General features: G+C 48.0%; 1 protein-coding gene across 1 annotated transcript in view; it reads right to left on the bottom strand.

The window, feature by feature from the left end:
- Positions 1-16,970: 16,970 nt before the first annotated feature.
- Positions 16,971-18,101, bottom strand: part of LOC119103731 (paired mesoderm homeobox protein 2) — a 28,961-nt gene continuing 27,830 nt past the window's right edge. The window contains exon 5 of the mRNA XM_037227363.1: positions 16,971-17,848. Coding sequence (XP_037083258.1) covers positions 17,721-17,848 — 128 coding nt within the window. The 3' untranslated portion in view covers positions 16,971-17,720. The remainder of the gene's footprint in view (positions 17,849-18,101) is intronic.

Below are 18,101 nucleotides of genomic sequence, written 5' to 3'. Positions count from 1 at the left end.
AGGGGTCCTTCAGCAGACAGGAACAATGTCAAGCTAAGTAAGAGGGTAGTGGTTCGAAAATTTTAGGGCTCATTACAGACTCATTACAGACGTCCAGGCGCCCTTTATTGATTTTTCAGGAAGCTTTGTTATCAACATGAGCTTCCTAACATTTACATATGAGACACGAAAACAATATGCTAAGACCGCAAGACACGGCGACATAATAGCACATCACCACATCACGCAGCTTCATTACATACATCATTGCAATGTGTTGCAAGTTTTTTCTTTCTCCAATATATTGCAATGCATTACTTCCGCTGATCAGCACCAGCCACGAGCCTTAAAATCACCCGATTCACAGTCAATGACCGCAGCTCAGCATACTTCCACAAAACAGGGTGCATAGCTTATTTCATTGAGCTCTCATTGTTCTGCAGTAAATTGTAAAATAGTTTTGAATTTCTTTAGTGTGCTGGATAAATATTTATAACAGCCATAAACATGTGTACTAGTTTTAAGAAGAGCAAAGCATTTATCCTTATTAAACATCCCGATGGAGTGATAAGAGCATTTCCTAGCTGTGGAAGCTGCCTTTCTAAATTTACTTCCTTGCTCTGATGAATCCCGCGACTGTAGTGGTCGCCTGAAGTTTGTATTTTGTTTACCCATTTGACAAATGTATCCAAAGATTCCCTTGGTATCCGTCTCCCCCTCCCCAAGTGGTATGCATACTGTTTTGTTCCAGTTGAGCTTAACGCCAGACTGCATGGAGAAATCCGCGGGTTTGGCTAAACTCCGCACAGTAAATTATCAACTATCCAGCTAAAAACAATATGTTATCAGGGTATTGACTCATGCAGACCTCTACGTTCGTGATAGTTTGAATGCCAATCATTTGCCAACCACGTTGCGTAGGCAACTGGAAACAGGATCGCCTCGTATTCTTTGGTGCCGGTAACTTGTTTTTCACCACAAAAATACGTGTAGTAAAATGCCTCAGAAAATGCGTTTATTTAGGCACATGATATTAATCCTTTTAGTGTAGTATGCGCCGAAACTTACCTGCCCTAAAACTGCTCCTAAATATGCTCTCGAGGTTCTTTCAAAAGCTGCCTCGAAATCCACTGCTATAAACGGACCGAGTTCTCCTGTAGATTGATTTCGTTCATGACATCATATACAAGTCGACCATTCCCGCCGATAGATCTTTCCTTAAAGTAAGTTGATTGAGGTGGACTGGTATCTGATTAACACATTTCCCAATTGATTAACAACAGCTGTCGAGCTACCTTTGTGATCTATTTTCGGTAGAGAGACGGGGTGCCTGGTTACGTCCAACACTTGTCGAAGACTGGCTGCCTCTCCCATCAACCGTGGAGGGAGGGAGTCTCACCTGCGCCGGTGTACCAGACAACCTTGTCCCGCAGCGATCGGGCCCGAGCGCTCGCTCTCCGCAGCGCCGCTAAGAAGGTGTCCCTCTCCAGGAAGAAGTCGCCCTGCTTGACCCGCTCGATGATCCAGTCAGCCAGCCATGTCAGGTCACGGCGCAGTCCGTCTGCTGCGCCGTCGAGGTCAGCGTAACAGCGGCTGCAACCTGCGTGGACATCGTGCAGACGCCGTGGACAGTCTGGAGTCATCAAACAATGCCATTTAGCCAAGCAGGTCGTGACTCGTGGCTCGCAATCTCCATTGATGTCCCCCATCATCGTTTAGGTTACGCTATCCTAGTTGTGTACTGTCAGATTGCAGAAGTTTTGTCATGAACTATTGAGAGATGTTACCGTGGAACAGAAATTGTGCTTTTGCACTATTGGGGTTCAGATAACACAGCAGACCCTGTTATATGTGTTGGTTAGTGGACAAAGTGGTGATCATGAAATGATAAAATGGAAAAAAACGAACGAGACATCTTTATGAGTAATCAAAGAATCAAAGACAGAATATCTACACGGATAAATATAGAGGGGATGAATGTCGAGATAGATAAACAATGACAGAAGTGAATGCCAGGAAGGTCAATGTTGATGTCAGTGTCAGCGTCAACGTTGTCAGCGTTATAGTGTCAAAACTCGATTAGTAGGACATCAATATATAAACTGAGATAGATATAAATGTATCGGTATGAAAAATGTTTAACACAAAATATGGAGGGAATCATGATCATGAGCCATAAATATGGAAACAAAATGTATGAGACGGTAAATTGCTGACGGAAGAAATTTAATCAAGAATAACAACCAAGACCAAGACCAAGAGTCCATGTGAAGAATAGCAAGTGAACTGGGCTCGGCATAAAGGGCGACGTGGTTGCGTGAAATGGGTGAAACTTCCCCGTCCTCCTTGTTTCTAACAGAATAATTATGTTTGCCAAGAATTCTCTCTTTGCGTTACAATAATTGAGTAAGTTTTGATCCAAACACTGGCCCGATAAGATGCAAGCACCATCTAGTTATTCTTCTTTTTAAGGAAAGCTCAGCGCTACACCAGAATATAAAACATGTAAGTGTAATACTCCCACAACCCTTGTCTTTGGGTGGTGATGAACCACTTTCTCCACCGGGAGCACATTCCTTTAACACGCGCTCGGGTGGGGATCAAATTGACCCCCCAAAGGTTTTTCCGGAATGGTTTCCGAACGACGCGGCGTAGCCGCACCAAATTTTTCATAGCTGTGAAAAATTGAATAGCAACTCGTTTGGTGCCAAAAATTTAAATTTACCTTGTAAGGTCGCTGACCTATGGCAGGTCAAAGTCAGACTATGGTTTCAGTGAAGGCAATTTCTAGGGAATCCTTCAATCTGATCCAACAACGGAGTGTTAGACAAAGCCGTACATCCCTGAAATGCTTTCTTAGGCAACACAACAGTTGAATGATCAAGCTAAATTGACCTAAAGTCAGGCACGAAGATCACACCAAGGTCAAAACCAACCTGTTTTGTTACTCTAAGGCTTGCTGTATGGGATAGTTTCTGGTGCTCACTTCGAGTTTATTGATAGCAGGAACCGCATTATACATCTTCCATGGGCTTCTTAGAGGTCAGGATAGGCCATTGGTCTAAAATGACCCGGGTCAACGTTTTGTTTTAGGAACATACTGCCTAGCGTAATCTTTGTTGCTTAGTCAAATGCAAAACTCAAAGCAATCTTGTATCATTTTTGTCACTTTGGTCTTCAAAAAGCCAAGCAATGTCACTGACCTTGAAAGAGAATTTGAAATTTTGCTTAGAAACGGTTATCTAGATTCTGGAGACTGGCATTTTGGAGACCAACCTGGAACTTGACCTTGTTTGACCTTTTTTGACCCAAAAGTCACAACCTAGGAACCTGAAACTTTGACCTAGGTGATTTTATGTACAGGTCAACGCACCCTGTAAATTTGGTGTCTCTAGCTTCCTTAGTTCCCGAGATCTCAGGGGGTCAAATTGCCCCCCCCCCCCCACCCCCCACCCGAGGGAGAGATGCCTAGGCGGCCACCCGGGCGCGTGTTAATGATAATATGAAAGAGCATTTATTGTGACGTCAAAATTTTTTAAATAGGCCGGGTGCTACGCCTACCCGCATGGGTGTGAAGCTCTTACATGTCCGTCTCTCTATGGTAGCTGCGTTTGGGTCGGCTTTAACACGCGTCCGGGTGACCGGTCAGATACCCTTCGCTCGGGTGGGAAGTCAATTTGACCCCCCGAGATCTCGGCCACTAAGAGAGCTAGAGACACCAAATTTACAGGGTGTATTGACCTGTACGTAAACTCACTTAGGTCAAAGTTTGAGGTTAGTAGATTATGACTTTTGTGTCAAATGAGGTCAAACAAGGTCAAAGTTCACGTTATTTTCCAAAGGGACCCCAGAACCTAGCTAACTGCTTCTAAGCAAAAGGTCACATGTTCATGTAAGGTCAGTGACCTTTTTTTACCTTTTTAGGGTCATGGTGACCAAAATCATGCAAAAAATGTGAGTGCTGCATGTGAATAAGCGACAAGGATTACGCTAGTTAGTATGTCTCTAAAAACAAAATGCTGAGCTGGATCATTTTAGGTCAATGAACTGTTCTGATCTCTAAGAAGTCCATGGAAGATGTATAATGCGGTTCCTGTGATCAATAAATTCGAAATGAACACCGGAACCTACCCCACACAGCAAGCCCTAGAGTGATGAAACAGGTTGGTTTTGATCTTGGTCTGACCTTCATACCCGACCTTGGGTCAACGCATCTTGTTTATTCAATATTTGTGTTGCCTAAGAAAGCATCTCAGAGATGTATGGCTCCGTCTAACTCTCTGTTGTTGCATCAGATTGAACGATTCCCTAGAAATTTACTTCGCTGAAACTATGGTCTGACCTTGACCTGACATAGGTCAACGACCTTAATAGGTAAATCTAATTTTTTACCAAACGTTCCGCTATATTACTGTCTACCGATATGAAGAATTTGGCGCGGCAAAGGCCGCGCCGTTCGCAAACCATTGTGGAAAAATCCTTCAGGGGGGCCAATTCCCCCCCCCCCCACCCGAACGCGTGTTAAAATTTGCGCCTCGTGCGCGCTGCCGCCCAATGCTTAAGGCACAGACGCTGTAACGTATGTCATAGTCGCTAGGAAGCCGAACCGAGCCTCAGGCTCCATTCGGTCCCGCTTGGCTCGGTGCGGTTCGGTTCGGTTCGGTTCGGTTCGGTTCGTTTTCATTTGGGTTGGGTTGGGTTGGGTTGGGTTGGGTTCGGTTCGGTTCAGTTTGGTTAGGTTAGGTTGGGTTGGGTTGGGTTTGGTTAGGTCAGGTTAGGTTAGATTAGGTTAAGATAAAGTGGTCCCTTTAGATTGGTTTAGCTCATGGGGATCTGACATAGAACTCCGGCTTCTGTGGTATCTTCTGCTGGCAATTTGCAGGAAAACTAAGTCCATAAACTTACAAGTTCTGGCGTTCTCATAGGCTTTGGGGTCTAGGTCGCATGCTTGATTGGCCCTACCATATCACATCATAGCGTTATAGGTTAGGGTCGGTGACTCCTGGATCTCCCAGGGGGCTGGTGTGAGGTCCTGCAAGTGACCTAAGCTCGATACAATGCACGTTACCGAGCATGGCTTACATCTTACCACTCGACATGGTTGCTGACCGGAGATGATTTCTCCTAGTTCGACAGTGACTCATGTTAAGATCCGCTGGGTCAATATCTAGGCTGTCGGTGTATTCCCCAGCTATGTTTTTCAGTTTGGTATTTCTGGTAAAAATCAATCGATGGTTTTGCTGTCAACAGTTATGTTTTTCACCGCCTGCACACGGGTTTTTCCATTCGATCATCATGCTCATGTGCACAAACTCAGAGAAAGAGATCATGGAAACAAATTTTTAACACATCCTGTTAATGATTATTTTGTGTTGTCTTCCATGTAGTAGCAGCCTTATTCTTGTAGGAACTCTATAGTGTGATGCGACTGGCTGGTCGTAATTTCCATTACTACTGTAGGTAGCAATGCGTAATGTAGCAATGTATGTAATGCTGTAGTAATGCCTTATGCCTTAGTAATGCGTAAAGCGCAAAAACGCAAATGACTGGTAAGTATGGTTTGCGCTCGCTTCACTTTGGAGCTGCCTTGCACCGTCCGCTCCCCTACCTATGACTGTTTCGATTTCAAGTAAAGCGCCGAAATTGCTGCAAACGCTTCTAAAAAGCGATAAGCACCGCAAAATGGCAATGGTTTATGACATTTGCCCTTTCCCCTGCCCTCTTAACGTTTTTTGTTGTTGAAATTTTACCTGGCTTTAGCTAATGCGAAAAGTGTCCGAGAGCGATATGAATTGTGTCTGCCTAATCTGCGCTCAGCCCGCAGAAAAGCAAACGGCAGTGCCATCTATGTGGCATTTGATCACAGTGGGCCATGCGCCATCTATACCGTGTCACTTGGATGGGCGACGCGATTTCTGAGCCCTTGCAACGCACATGGACTGAAAACTACAGCACTAAACATGCAATGAATTAGTCATGATTAATTTAGTAGAAGCAGATACGAAAATTGGTTATAATTAATTATCAGAAGAAATTCGGCATAAACGATAAATTAGTATGTTGCAGTGTGTATAGGGCAGTATACATCGCCTCGTAACGTGAAGCATTTATCACATAGTATGCTTTCAATGTAGTCACGCGATAACAAAACCGATAATATGACACCCAAATAATCCGAGGCTACCAATTAAATCCTCCTAAGTAAGAACAAAATGGCTTTTCAGGGCAAAGTAAGCTGCTCCTTTCGGTAATGTAAGGTATTGTGGATCACAGAAATTCACCAGTCAGTATGATTCGGGTGCAATGCGTAAAATAGTGTTCAAAACGCAGCTTGCCTTGAAAATGAATAAGCATGTTTCATGCACATCGCGCTATTGCCACTTTGGCTTGTTCGTTTTCCGGAAGTTATCAGTGCGATCCACAACCACGCAGCAGGCTGATCTTAAGTGCTATTTGCGAGCACTTTGAGAATGATCTGGTGATATATCAAAGCTGTCCCATGCATATAGCATAACAATGATCAATTAACGTAAAAATACGTTAGATCTGATAAGTTAGCAGGTACCTGATAAGGCAATGGCGATAACTGCCATCAACTAACTGACAGGTAATTGATATCGCGTGCCAACGGCTTAAGTCACCTTTTCACATTTTCTGCAGTGACGTTGTAAAAACAGAAAGATAGTACAACGTTGGCTAGGCAGCTTTTCTGTTAGTGCCTGAGTTACAGACGCGATGATTGCCAATCGGTGCCAGTTTCTTGATGAACCGAAACATCCTATTCTAACCAGACCTAACATAACCGGATCGGGCCAGGTCGTCCTGCCTTTTCATAACCGGATCCCAGCTAACCTATCCTGGTCAGACGAGCCATATGTTCGGCCTGACCCACCGTGCCCGGCGGTGACCCGACCTGACCTGGGTGCTGGGCTGGGGCTGGCCAGCCGGGCCGAAGCTGCGGGTCGGTGATGGTGACTCGGATAACAGGCCCACGCGCCCCCGCAGACGGCTGTCCGTGCAGTGCCAGTAACAGAAGCAGTGGCAGTGTGGGCAGCCGGGATCCAGGCTGCCTCGGTCGGCCAGGCAGCCTGACATGCGTACTGGAACAACCAACAGGCGGATGAGTTAGGTCCTGGAGCGGCCACTGGGCGTAATATCATTCTGCAATGTGAAAAGGCTCAGTCAACACGGTATCAGTCTCAATCCGGCCACGTGTGGCGTTGGCTTATTTAAGGCTATCTTATGGCATATAACCAGGACTGTAATACTCACAGATGTACGAACGACAAGCCACTACGTCTCTACATATCTTATCGCACGAGTAGATATGGAGACCTTGTGTGATGGTTAAAGGCTTTTATGCACCAAGACCTTTGAACGAAAGGATACCTGGCATCACCTCACAGTCAGCCATTACAGAAAGTGTAAGTCCAAAATCTTGACATATTAAGTGCATCTTCCGTGCTGCCGATGCTACAGGGGTATCCGCTGCTTCGGCCCATGCTGCCCTTCCCTAGGGTGGCTAGCTGTCTGCAGCTAGCACGCGGCTAGCGCGGCTGGCACGGCATGTACGTCAAGGAGTGGGGCGATGATGATGAGCAAATCTGTTCGTTGGTCGTAGTCAAGCACCGTTCCAGACGTGCCACAAAAGACTGCGAGCAATGCTGTGTGTAGTCGAGGCCACTGGTTTTGGTCAGGGCGGTGTAGATTTAGTTCCAGGACAAAATGAGTTGCAAAAAGTTTGGCCTTCCGCTTAGCCGCTGTTATTCGTATGTGACAGAGTAGAGACGTATGTGAGCTAGTAGGTGGGCTTCAGTATGCTCAGTGATGGCAGCCATTGGTTTTAGATCTTAGAATGACTTTTTGCACTTTGATTCGTTTTTTTGAAACACATAAGAGCCACCCTTTTTGAGCGCCCAAGCCACCTTGCGCTACTTTGCAACTGAACAACTGCGCCATGGAAGGCATTGCCATGCAATCAGCGCACGTGAAAATAGAACGTAAAACGACAATAAAACGACAGCATTAACCTACTCAGAGGAGAAAGAAGTGTGGCACAGCACAAGAACGATATCCATATTTTGGCACAACCAGCCTGAGCACAAGTGCAAAAAAAAAATGTTCCGGTCTACCGTGGAATGTTTTCTTGAAAACCGACGTTGAACCATATGCCTAGGCAGGGAAAGCCAAGATTGCAAGCAATCGCAACATCTGTGGGTAATCGGGAATGTCACCCTGAATTTTATAATCGTGGTTTGCGCAATTACAACTGTCGATCCGAAGGACAGCCGAATACATTTTGACCAGCCTTACCAAACCTTTGGTGATGTTTTTACTGCATCTTGCGTTGTGGTTGGCAGCAAAACACAAGCTGTAAAACAAACTTGTGATTCTTTTTTATTTTTTGCCCTTGATGGACATGGTCGTCGGCTGGTGAAAGCGGCCGCTCTTAAAGGAAGTGTTGCACATTTGTATGGGGTTTTATCTGAAATAGCCATCCTTAAGATCATTTGGCGCAGTTTAGATCGTTGCCGTTTGTAAGACCTAAACCCACCTAGTTTCTGAGCTACATGCCCACGAAGATGTGCAGCTATTGCGTGCAGACCACTTAAAGGTCACCGAGGTGTCCACGACGCCATAAAGACGTCATTCAAATCCTGTCATTTCATTGGCCATACGGCGATCAAGGCTAAGAAAAAATGGTTGTTGAGTCGTTTATATCTGACGATCGTGAGACCGATTTTCAGATATATAGACGTCAACCGGCTTGCAGTCAACGTTGTGCAATGTACGATGCTGCAATGAAACAATGGCTTATCGAGGAGCATAGTTACTGGATAAAGAAATTGTGTTGTCTAGAGCAGCCTTTCCACTTAAAAGTTACCAATAGTTTTCAGTGAGCAGATTTCATTATACCTGATGCATTTTCGAATGTGAAACATTCCGTTTAAGGTCAGACGACACTAGATGGCAGAAAGGACCGCGCCGAGCATTGCGGCATGTTGAACTTTCACCCCAAATTCTGCCGTTGACCTGGAATCACGCGATCGGATGTAAGCAGTCAGAGATCACATATCATGCACTGCTTAACGTAGCCTCTGGTCTCAGAAGTCCAGTCATGCAAAAGGTTCGCATCAAGTCTTTGTTATAAATATTTCCAGTTCCGGCTCCTATCTCTCTTTTGACCTCCACGACACCAGGTACTGCCTGGTATGCCAGAATATATGGTAGGTACGGCATAGTACGCAGCACTATGTCGTGCTTACCACATTGACTATGCTATATGCCATCAGCTGTCTTAAAAGAAAGCCTAATTTTCCTAATAAAGGTGATGATTTAGCTCATGCAAGCCGAGGAAATATACTAGCATCGAAAAGAAATGAACGCTTGTCCATGAAGCCCAATGCTAGCTGATCAAGCACAGTTATCAGGCTGCAATTTTTTAACCAAAAATGGTCAAAACAGTGGTGTTATGCTCATGCTTGAATTCTGTTTCATGTTTGAAGTGCTCATGTACTCATGTAGTCATGTTCATGTTACGTATTAGCCGTCACATTATTACATAGGGACCTACCCAATGTGGTGTCAAACATGAAATACACGAAAACTGGGATGGGCTCGAGTGACCCATGGTTTATTGTCGGGGATGTCACAATAGTCATAATTTTTACTTCGAAGGCGTTTTTGTGTTATCGCTGCATGTCTATTCGTGATTTCAGGTTTGCGGCATTTTATGATTTTGTTCTAAGGGGCGAACCCCATCAATGTAAAATGACGGGTTGGCATATGATAACAAAACCAAAACACTTCCAGAATAAAATTCACGCATTATTTCATAGATCCACCAACGAACGATCAGTTTCGCCTTTGTGCTTCCTAGGTTCATGCATTTCGGATTTGATACCAAACTAGGTTTCCGCCTGATCATGCCCATGTTAAAAGGGCTAATAAGCACACGCGCCTTGATTATTCTGCTGCACATCAGCTGGTAAACGAGGGAGAAAAATGAGCTTACACCGAAAATGCAGACATGGCTGTTCTACCTGAGTGGCTGAGTTTCGAAATCGCTTGGCGCTACATGCCAAAAAAATACATTATTGCATCCCCGGGTTTCCCCAAAAGCATTTAAAATGACACCAGTAGCCAGAGGCAACGGAAGTCCTCCCAAAGTGGGGAAGGGATGGCCATGCATTGTCATTTCTTGCCAGCCAACGCTCATAGGGCCAAACAAGTTGAGGGGCTCAGCCTCACTGGCCACCCTGGTTCCCGTGCGCTGACTCCTTGCTTCAGGTGCGCAGTGCGTCCCGCGTCACATGTTTTGTACTTCAATCGATCATGGCGGGGCGAAGGGACTGAGTGCCCGCCATTATGGATCGTCGATCCAGGCATACATCGACCCACAACTTGCGTCTCTTGCCAGGGCTCCGGCTGCATTCCTGCCTGTGCCCTCCTTGTCAAGGATCTGGGTGCACTACTGCTTGGCTTACGTAGTGTTTCAAAGCGATAAATGACAATGAGATTAAAACAGAATGTTGTCTTACACCGACCACCTCTGCTCTACACCATGAATCAGCAGATAGTTCCCATGGCAATCAAGACCACTGCCGCCCAGCATTCTGAACAACGCCACCGTATGCCCCACGACATGGAGTTGCGCCGCGCAAGTTCGGGACAGAAGCGCGTGACATTGTCCCACTCAATCAAGACTACTGCCGCCCAACATTCTGAACAACGCCGCCGTGTGACCCACAACACGGAGTCGCGCCGCGCAAGCTCGGCTCAGAGGCGTATGCCATCGTCCCACTCACCGTCTGAGGAGCGTCATGACTTGACGCGCACTCCCGCCAGGTCCAGCCGGCCTCTGCCAGCCACGCACCGTGCGCCGGACGGTGGCAGGGTCGAAGGCCCTCTGACCGCTTGTTGTCGCCCGACGGCCTGTTATCTCGCCGCCATGTGTGCGTCCTCGTGTGTGCACATGCGTGTTTGTGCGTGTGGGGTGTGCGACCAGCTACAGCCTGTCAATGAAGTAGGCAGGGTGCGATAACGCGTGGTTCACTCGGCCCGTTGGCTGGTTGGTTGTGTTCGCATCTCTCCCTATTGACAGTGATATGATAAGCTCGAGGTGGGCTCTGCACGCGGCACTATCAAAAATACGCTTCGTAGATAGCTGACATACGATTTATTTCACGTGCGCTGGTTACATGGCAATGCTTTCCATGGTGCAGTTGTTCGGTTGCGAGGTAGCGCACGTTGGGTGGGGCGCTCAACAAGGATGACTGTCATGTGTTTCAAAAAAACAAATCAAAGTGCACAAATTAATTCTAAGATCTAAAAACATAAAAACACTGGCTGGCATCATGAACATACTGAAGCCCACCTACTAGCTCACAGTTCTGTCACATACGAATAACAGCGACTAAGCGGAAGACCAAACTTTTTTGCAACTCATTTTGTCCTGGGACTAAATCTACACCGGCCTGACCAAAACCAGTGGCCACGACTACACACAGCATTGCTCGCAGTCTTTGTTAGCACGTCTGGAACGGCGCTTGACAACGACCAACGAACAGAACTGCTCATCATCATCGTCCCACTCCTTGCCGTGCTAGCCGTGCTAGCCGCGTGCTAGCCGCAGACAGCTAGCCACCCTAGAAAGGGCAGCATGGGCCGTAGCAGCGGAGCCCCCTGTAGCATCGACAGCACGTGGCAACCAACGGCTTCGGGGCTGGAGCTGCCAGGGGGGAGCCGCACGAGCGCTCCACCAGCACCGTCGCCAGCACCACCAGCAGCGGCAGCAGCTGGAACAGCGCAAGCTTAGCGTGAGGCGAGCAGGCGCTTGCACGGAACAATGCCAAACGACTGTCGCGAGTAGCGGCGGACGGAAGGCAAAGACCTTTGACGCCAGGGCCTAGACGGCACATTTAAGTCTGCCCCAGATCGGGGTTTTTGCTCATCTTTGTTGCACGAAAGGCTCCATACCTTTTATCTCGAAAAGTAAACAAACAAGGGCACACGAACGACGACATCGGATAGCTCGCGTAAAGCTAAATCAGATTACTGATGTGGAACACCAGTGCAAGTGACTCCGACAAGTCGAACCAAGTCGACGTGGTGAGATTGGGAAATGCAAGCCCCTCTCCCATCTTCGGAGCTATGCAATTTGACAGTGGCAAAGGACGTATTGTGCCATGTGTAGCCGTTAGTGTGCTGCATAATGCACCGCCCGGTGCTTTCTATCAATAGTAACCCATCAGTGGATGTGGCCTGCGGTCGGTCAGGTCAGGTCACGCGGGTCATGCCATGTCTGCACGGGACTCGTCTGGGCGGCTCAGGAACTAAGCATGTTGCGGTAGTGCGACGACGGACGCTGAGTGACAACATTTTCGTCATGCATATGTTACTGCGGCCTATAATATGCTGAACCCGTCCATGGAAGGTGAACCCATCGTTCAGTGTTTCGTACACCCCCATTTGGCGCACTTGGTTTAATTTGACCAATTAACTACCAACCTGACTTAATCGTATTCCATAGAGCTACATTATTGCGTTGTAGGTCATTTAAGACCAGGACATGGCCGGCAACACAGGAGTACATGAAACGTTTTCAGAACACATATTCTACAGCACGCGTGCTTACGCCGTCGCGCGTCTGAACACGAAATGCGAATGACGTAACTTAGAAGAAGGTCGTTGTTTTACGGAAGGATTAAGACGACCTATCAGCATCACGGACGGCATGGTCGTTCGGACTATCGTTCTCACCCGGTGTCTGAGAAGGTCATACTAACACACCAGACGAGGGCAATAGCCCAAACAATTACGTCATCTAGAATTCTAAAAAAGCGTCATTAATCGTGAATAAAAGAAACTTCGCCCGCAATGCGTGATCTGTTGAGGCTGTTCACCAAAAAATCAGCCTTCTGTGAGTAATGGCTCTAGCGTTAATCCTGAATAACCTCAAGGCCTTTAAGGGCTCTCGTCGGCGATAAGTTTTAAAGGGATTACAGTATTTGTCAGCGTGCACCGTTTATGAGATTCCGACGACCACAGCGGTTATATAGGCACCCAAGGGCTATGGCGCAGCCAGGTTTCAACACCCTTCCCTCCTTACGCCCCCCCCCCCCCCGCCATTCACACGCTTGGGAGCTGAAGGTCCTTGCCACTGAGTCATACTGAACGCGGAGTGATTACATGGTGGTCTCAGATAAGGAAATAAGGCGGGGCATATTCGGGTACGTAAGTAATGCTTCTAATCTACGAACAATGCTGATGACCGGTCTGGCAAATCAGAAAAACTAGGCCTGTGCAGTGAAGCAGCGTCCAGGTGAGACAAGATCAGGAACAGCGTGGCGGGATCTCAGGCTGACCGGCACTAGCTTGAGCTACTTCTCAGCCCCACTGTGGAATACTGCTGTTAAAGCAAATCGGTGAATGAATAGAAATGTGTGTTAACTTCGGCAGCAAGCGTGCTCAACGTCAAGAACTCACCAACGTAGACACGAATTTCATTTTGTTTGCAGGCCTTGTAAGCAGCTCACTCGTTGACGGATGGACGGAGAATGCGGCAGCTGCCAGTTGTGTGCTGCACTGATTCTCGGTGCCGTTCGCAATCGGGTGACCTTTGCTGCCGTGCCACTAAGGTCAGGGGCGAAGTTGGCGCGACTGGCTGACCTATTGTGTCACGCGGCGCATTAAGGGGAGAGAGGGCCGCTCGCCTATCATTTATACGCTTGGGTCTCCGGGTTTCTTCGCCCTGGCAGCTTGGGTACAATTTAGGTTTACTTTACGGCGTTGCATGGTAAGAGGCGACTGACAAGTCAACTCCGCTGGTCCGAACTCCAGTAATGATTCCGTCGCCTCAGTCGAAACGCATTTTGTGTCTGCTGTTGCCACGACAATTACAGCAGGTATTGCGCAAATTAGGCCATCTTTAAAACTACACGTATACAGTTCTCAACAAAGCCATATTTTGCCACGGTCTTCTGTCCTGGCTGACACGCATGTAGTGGTCAGCGCCTGTAAATATGGTGGATGGCCTGTACCGATCCCGGGTCATATGACCTGGGCCGACAAGTGAGGTTAGTCGCGAGATGCACAGCGCTTTTGTGCGTGCCAGCAGTTTACATATCCCGGGAAAAGATTCTTGCGTATAGTTGCCTGGCTCGCTGTAGCTACAATCATAGCTAGACAACCCTTCTGTTCGAAAACGCACATAACTTCGATGATCTACAATCATCGATTATCGTGTATGAGCGTCATTCGAAACGTCAGTCATCCCCCCTCCCCCCAGAACCAAACATCAAAACACTTACTTGTGGGCAAGATCACACAGGCAGCAGCTGGTCCAGACGGTGCTCTCCACGGCGACTGTATTCGGACACACAAATCAAAAGGCATACCTGAACCATCACCACCTCGTTCCTCCCTGAAAAATCCAGCGTCATGCAAGGAGGCAATGCCTCTGCTGTTGCCTACTTTAGCAGCTATTTTCGGCTCAGTGCATGTGGTGGATAACAGCGCGTGTTGCGACATAGCCTCCCACCTAGTGCCTTCTTGATGACGCTGCTCCTCCAGTTGGGATCGCCTGCCACGGGAGAACCACCAGCCTCAAGCTCGGGGAAGAGAATGGTTCTCCTTGTCGCATGCTTGAGCACGCAAGCACAGCAAAGCTCACATAACGAAAACACATGCGTACGCAAACGTTTGAAATGCCCTTTACGTTAGGAGAGATTGAAAGTTTTTTGGAAAATGGCTCTCCTTGTCGCATGCTTCAGCACGCGAGCACACCAAAGCTCACATAACGAAAACACATGCGTACGAAAACGTTTGAAATGCTCTTTACGTCAGTAGAGTTCAAACGTGGAAGGGCGCGAAAGGTTTTCCGTGACGAGGAAATACCAACCGACGTGATTGGCAGCAGTGGGCTGCTTCACCGTAGTTTACTGCGCACCGTGTCTGGTGCATCACCTGCTGTCCTGACCTCTGACGTTTTGTGTGACACGTCAGGCACCATGCCAGCCAGGCGGTCACGCGGGGCCCTCGCCGCTGTCAAAACAAGACGGCCAAAATGTCACCACTAAATGACAACCTGAATCACTGTTTTCAAACCGGGAACTTTTTATAGGTAACGAAGCAGTTCTGAAAAATGTGACTTTGAATTGACTCTTGCCCTAATGGCAGGAGGAGTCAATGCGACCCCAGCCGAAATATCTTGAGGATACCTCTCCATCATGTTACGCAGTAGCATTCAAATTTTCAGTAGCCTCTGAGACATTCGAGTCCCGCGTTAAGGCACCAAAAACGTGCATCTAGCCTTTATGGTGTCTGACTACGGACTTCTTTGAAACGCTGCACAGCAACCCACGGCCGGCGCGGGCGGCAGGTGGCAAGCGACGAAGCCCCCGATCGTGCGCTGGGGCCGACATCGTTACATTAACGGAGCCCTACAACATATGCTAACATAGTCCGTCCCGGTGGCTCAGTTGGTTAGAGCGCCTGCCTTCCGTTCCACCCACCCGTGGCAGGGTGGGTTCGAGTCGCTTTAGGGCGCTCGCTGTTTGCCCTTGACAGGTATGGCCTGCGGCCGGTGGCAGCGGTCGCGCTAAAGGTCAGTTGACGTCAGGACGGACCGTGCCGAGCATTGCGGCATGTTAAGCTTTCGCCACTAAATTCTGCCGTTGCCTGAAGTTGCGCGATCGGATGGTGGGGTCAGGACCAACACAACAAGCACTGCTTAGCGTGAGCGCTGATTCCAGAACTCCATCCATTCAAAGGGTTCAGGATCAAATTTATAAAAAGTTTAAAGATGTTGATACTCAAAGTATACAAGATCTTAGATCAATTTGCTCAGAGGTAAACCAGTACCACTTCTGTTCAAGTTACATCTGCTTTGCACAGTATTTTTTGGTCGATATTGGCATATAAACTAAGATTGTCCAATTTTTCAGAAAAAAATTAATATTTGACTAGACCTTGGCTGGGCCTTTTTTATCTGGGAGCGCAAAACTTATCACCACTCGCAAGATATCACTGGAATATATCCACTGTCTCCACGAAGCTCTATCTTTCTTAACCTGGATTTGGCAGGGGTTCGCTTTGCCCCTGTCAATCCGCGTTACGAGAAACGGTCTAATCAGGCTGAAGGTTGACGTACTGTCTAGGGGCGTAGGGCGTAGTTTACTTTTCAGTTGAGGAGCCCCCTCCCCCAACACCTCGATTCGAGCTCCATTCCCAAAACATTGAGAAGAACGTGTGCTAAATCCGTGAAGAAACCCGTTTGTTGATGTACCTGAGGGGGGAGGGGGCAACTTGCGTCACTACAACTTAGGGGGGGGGGCAACTTAGTCACTACCGAGCCCCCCCCCCCCCCGAGCTTATTTTACGCCTCTGATGCTAACTCTAGTTCTTCCAGCCCGGGTATATAATACTGAAAGCCTATTTACCGTTGCATGTACCTTTACTCAAAGGCACGATCTGCCGTTGTGTGCACCTTTACTCAGAGGCGCGATCTGTCTGCGTACCTTTTCTGAGAAGCACTATCTGCCATTGTGTCCACTTCTACTCTGAAGCACTAGCTACCGTTTTGTGCAACTTTACTCGGAAATACTATCTGCCGTTGTGTACACCTTTGCTCTGAAGCACTATCTACCGTCGTGTGCATGTTTACTCTGTAGTACTACCGTCGTTTTATCTTCCGTTGACAGCCAACTGGTTGACATGACATGTCCGATGCACTGTTGGCTTTGCTGTACTGATGCACGGAGACTTGTGTTTAGGCACTCTGTGATGCGTTCTTTCATAGACGGTGAAATTCGCACAGAGCGTAGGGGACTCAGGAATGTGTTTTCGTTTCTTAATGCACCGTCATAGGCGTAATGTTAAACCCGTTTTGTACACATTACGGCCCAGCCTCTCAAGCTTACAAAGTTGTATGCCCTCGCTGCCACCTGCGTCCCACTGCGTCTGAGTTGTTTCAGGTAGGATCGCCTAAATTTCCATCGACGGTGATGCTTTATTTTACCATTCGAGTAGTTCTGACATGATCAGTACGATGGCCGTCTATCACGATAACGGGAAAAGTGCTACCTACCTCAAAGGCAACATAGTCGCTCACTCCGAATACGCCGTGCTGCAGACAGTTTCACCAGCTGGTATTGCTCTACACATTAATATCTGCTCGGTCGTCACCAAGCCGTGACGAAGAGGTACAGCTTTATTCAAACTACTGAAAATCATGTGTCACACTTTGATACGCATGGAGTAGTTCAGCCATATATAAAACCTTGAGTGTTTGGATACGTCCTGTGCCGAATTGGAGAAGCTCTGAGAACACCCTCCGGCGTCGCGAAAGTAGCAGCCCAGCGTCACTTATGCCGGGATGCTGATAACTTCTTAAAACATTTCATCATGACATATGCACTTCACGTTGCGTGATGTTCTGTCAGCATAGCACCTCTACTCACGGCCGTCAGCTTCTGCCAGCCATTGATGCCCAACAGAGTGAGAGAACTGCACTCGTGCACGACTCACATGAACCTGTTTTTATCCAGCGCGCTTGGTGTGGTCGACGCGTCGTTTTTGGCGCTTGCTCAGCCTCATACCACACACATTTCTCAGCACTATAGGCTAGACCCGTTCGGAGGCCCGGGCTTGCATTCATCACGCGCCGCGGCGCATCCGCCCGCCCTTCGTCGTCAGCATTCCCAGCTGTCCGCAAGTTTGCAAGTCATCGCCGGACGGCGCTAGTGTAGCGAGTAGTCGGGTGGACGGAGCCGGAAGTTGTTGAGGCCGCCGCGGGGCGCCGCCAGTGTTCCAAAGCCCGCCGCGGCAGCGGCCGCCGCCGCCTGGCCGGCCGTGTATGCCAGCGACGCTGTGACAAACGAAGCGGGTTAATTAGCAAGGCCCAAAGAACGGCGCCGAATTCATCTGTGTAAGGCTTCCGTTGGGGAGGAGCATCAAATGGCAAGGCTTGGGAGCGATTCAGCGTCTGCATAGTACCAGACGAAATATACCGTTAAGAATGATGAAATGAAAACTGGAACGGCGTCCTCAAAGGACCCGGAAGTCAATGGCACATGACGTCAAGCAATTCCGCAAACCAGGAATCTAACAACTATCCAAAC

This window comes from Pollicipes pollicipes, unplaced genomic scaffold (genome assembly GCF_011947565.3).
Source record: "Pollicipes pollicipes isolate AB1234 unplaced genomic scaffold, Ppol_2.1 Scaffold_5724;HRSCAF=6776_pilon_pilon_pilon, whole genome shotgun sequence".
In the NCBI taxonomy this organism is placed as follows: domain Eukaryota; kingdom Metazoa; phylum Arthropoda; class Thecostraca; order Pollicipedomorpha; family Pollicipedidae; genus Pollicipes; species Pollicipes pollicipes.
This window is presented reverse-complemented; position numbering and strand designations above follow the sequence as displayed.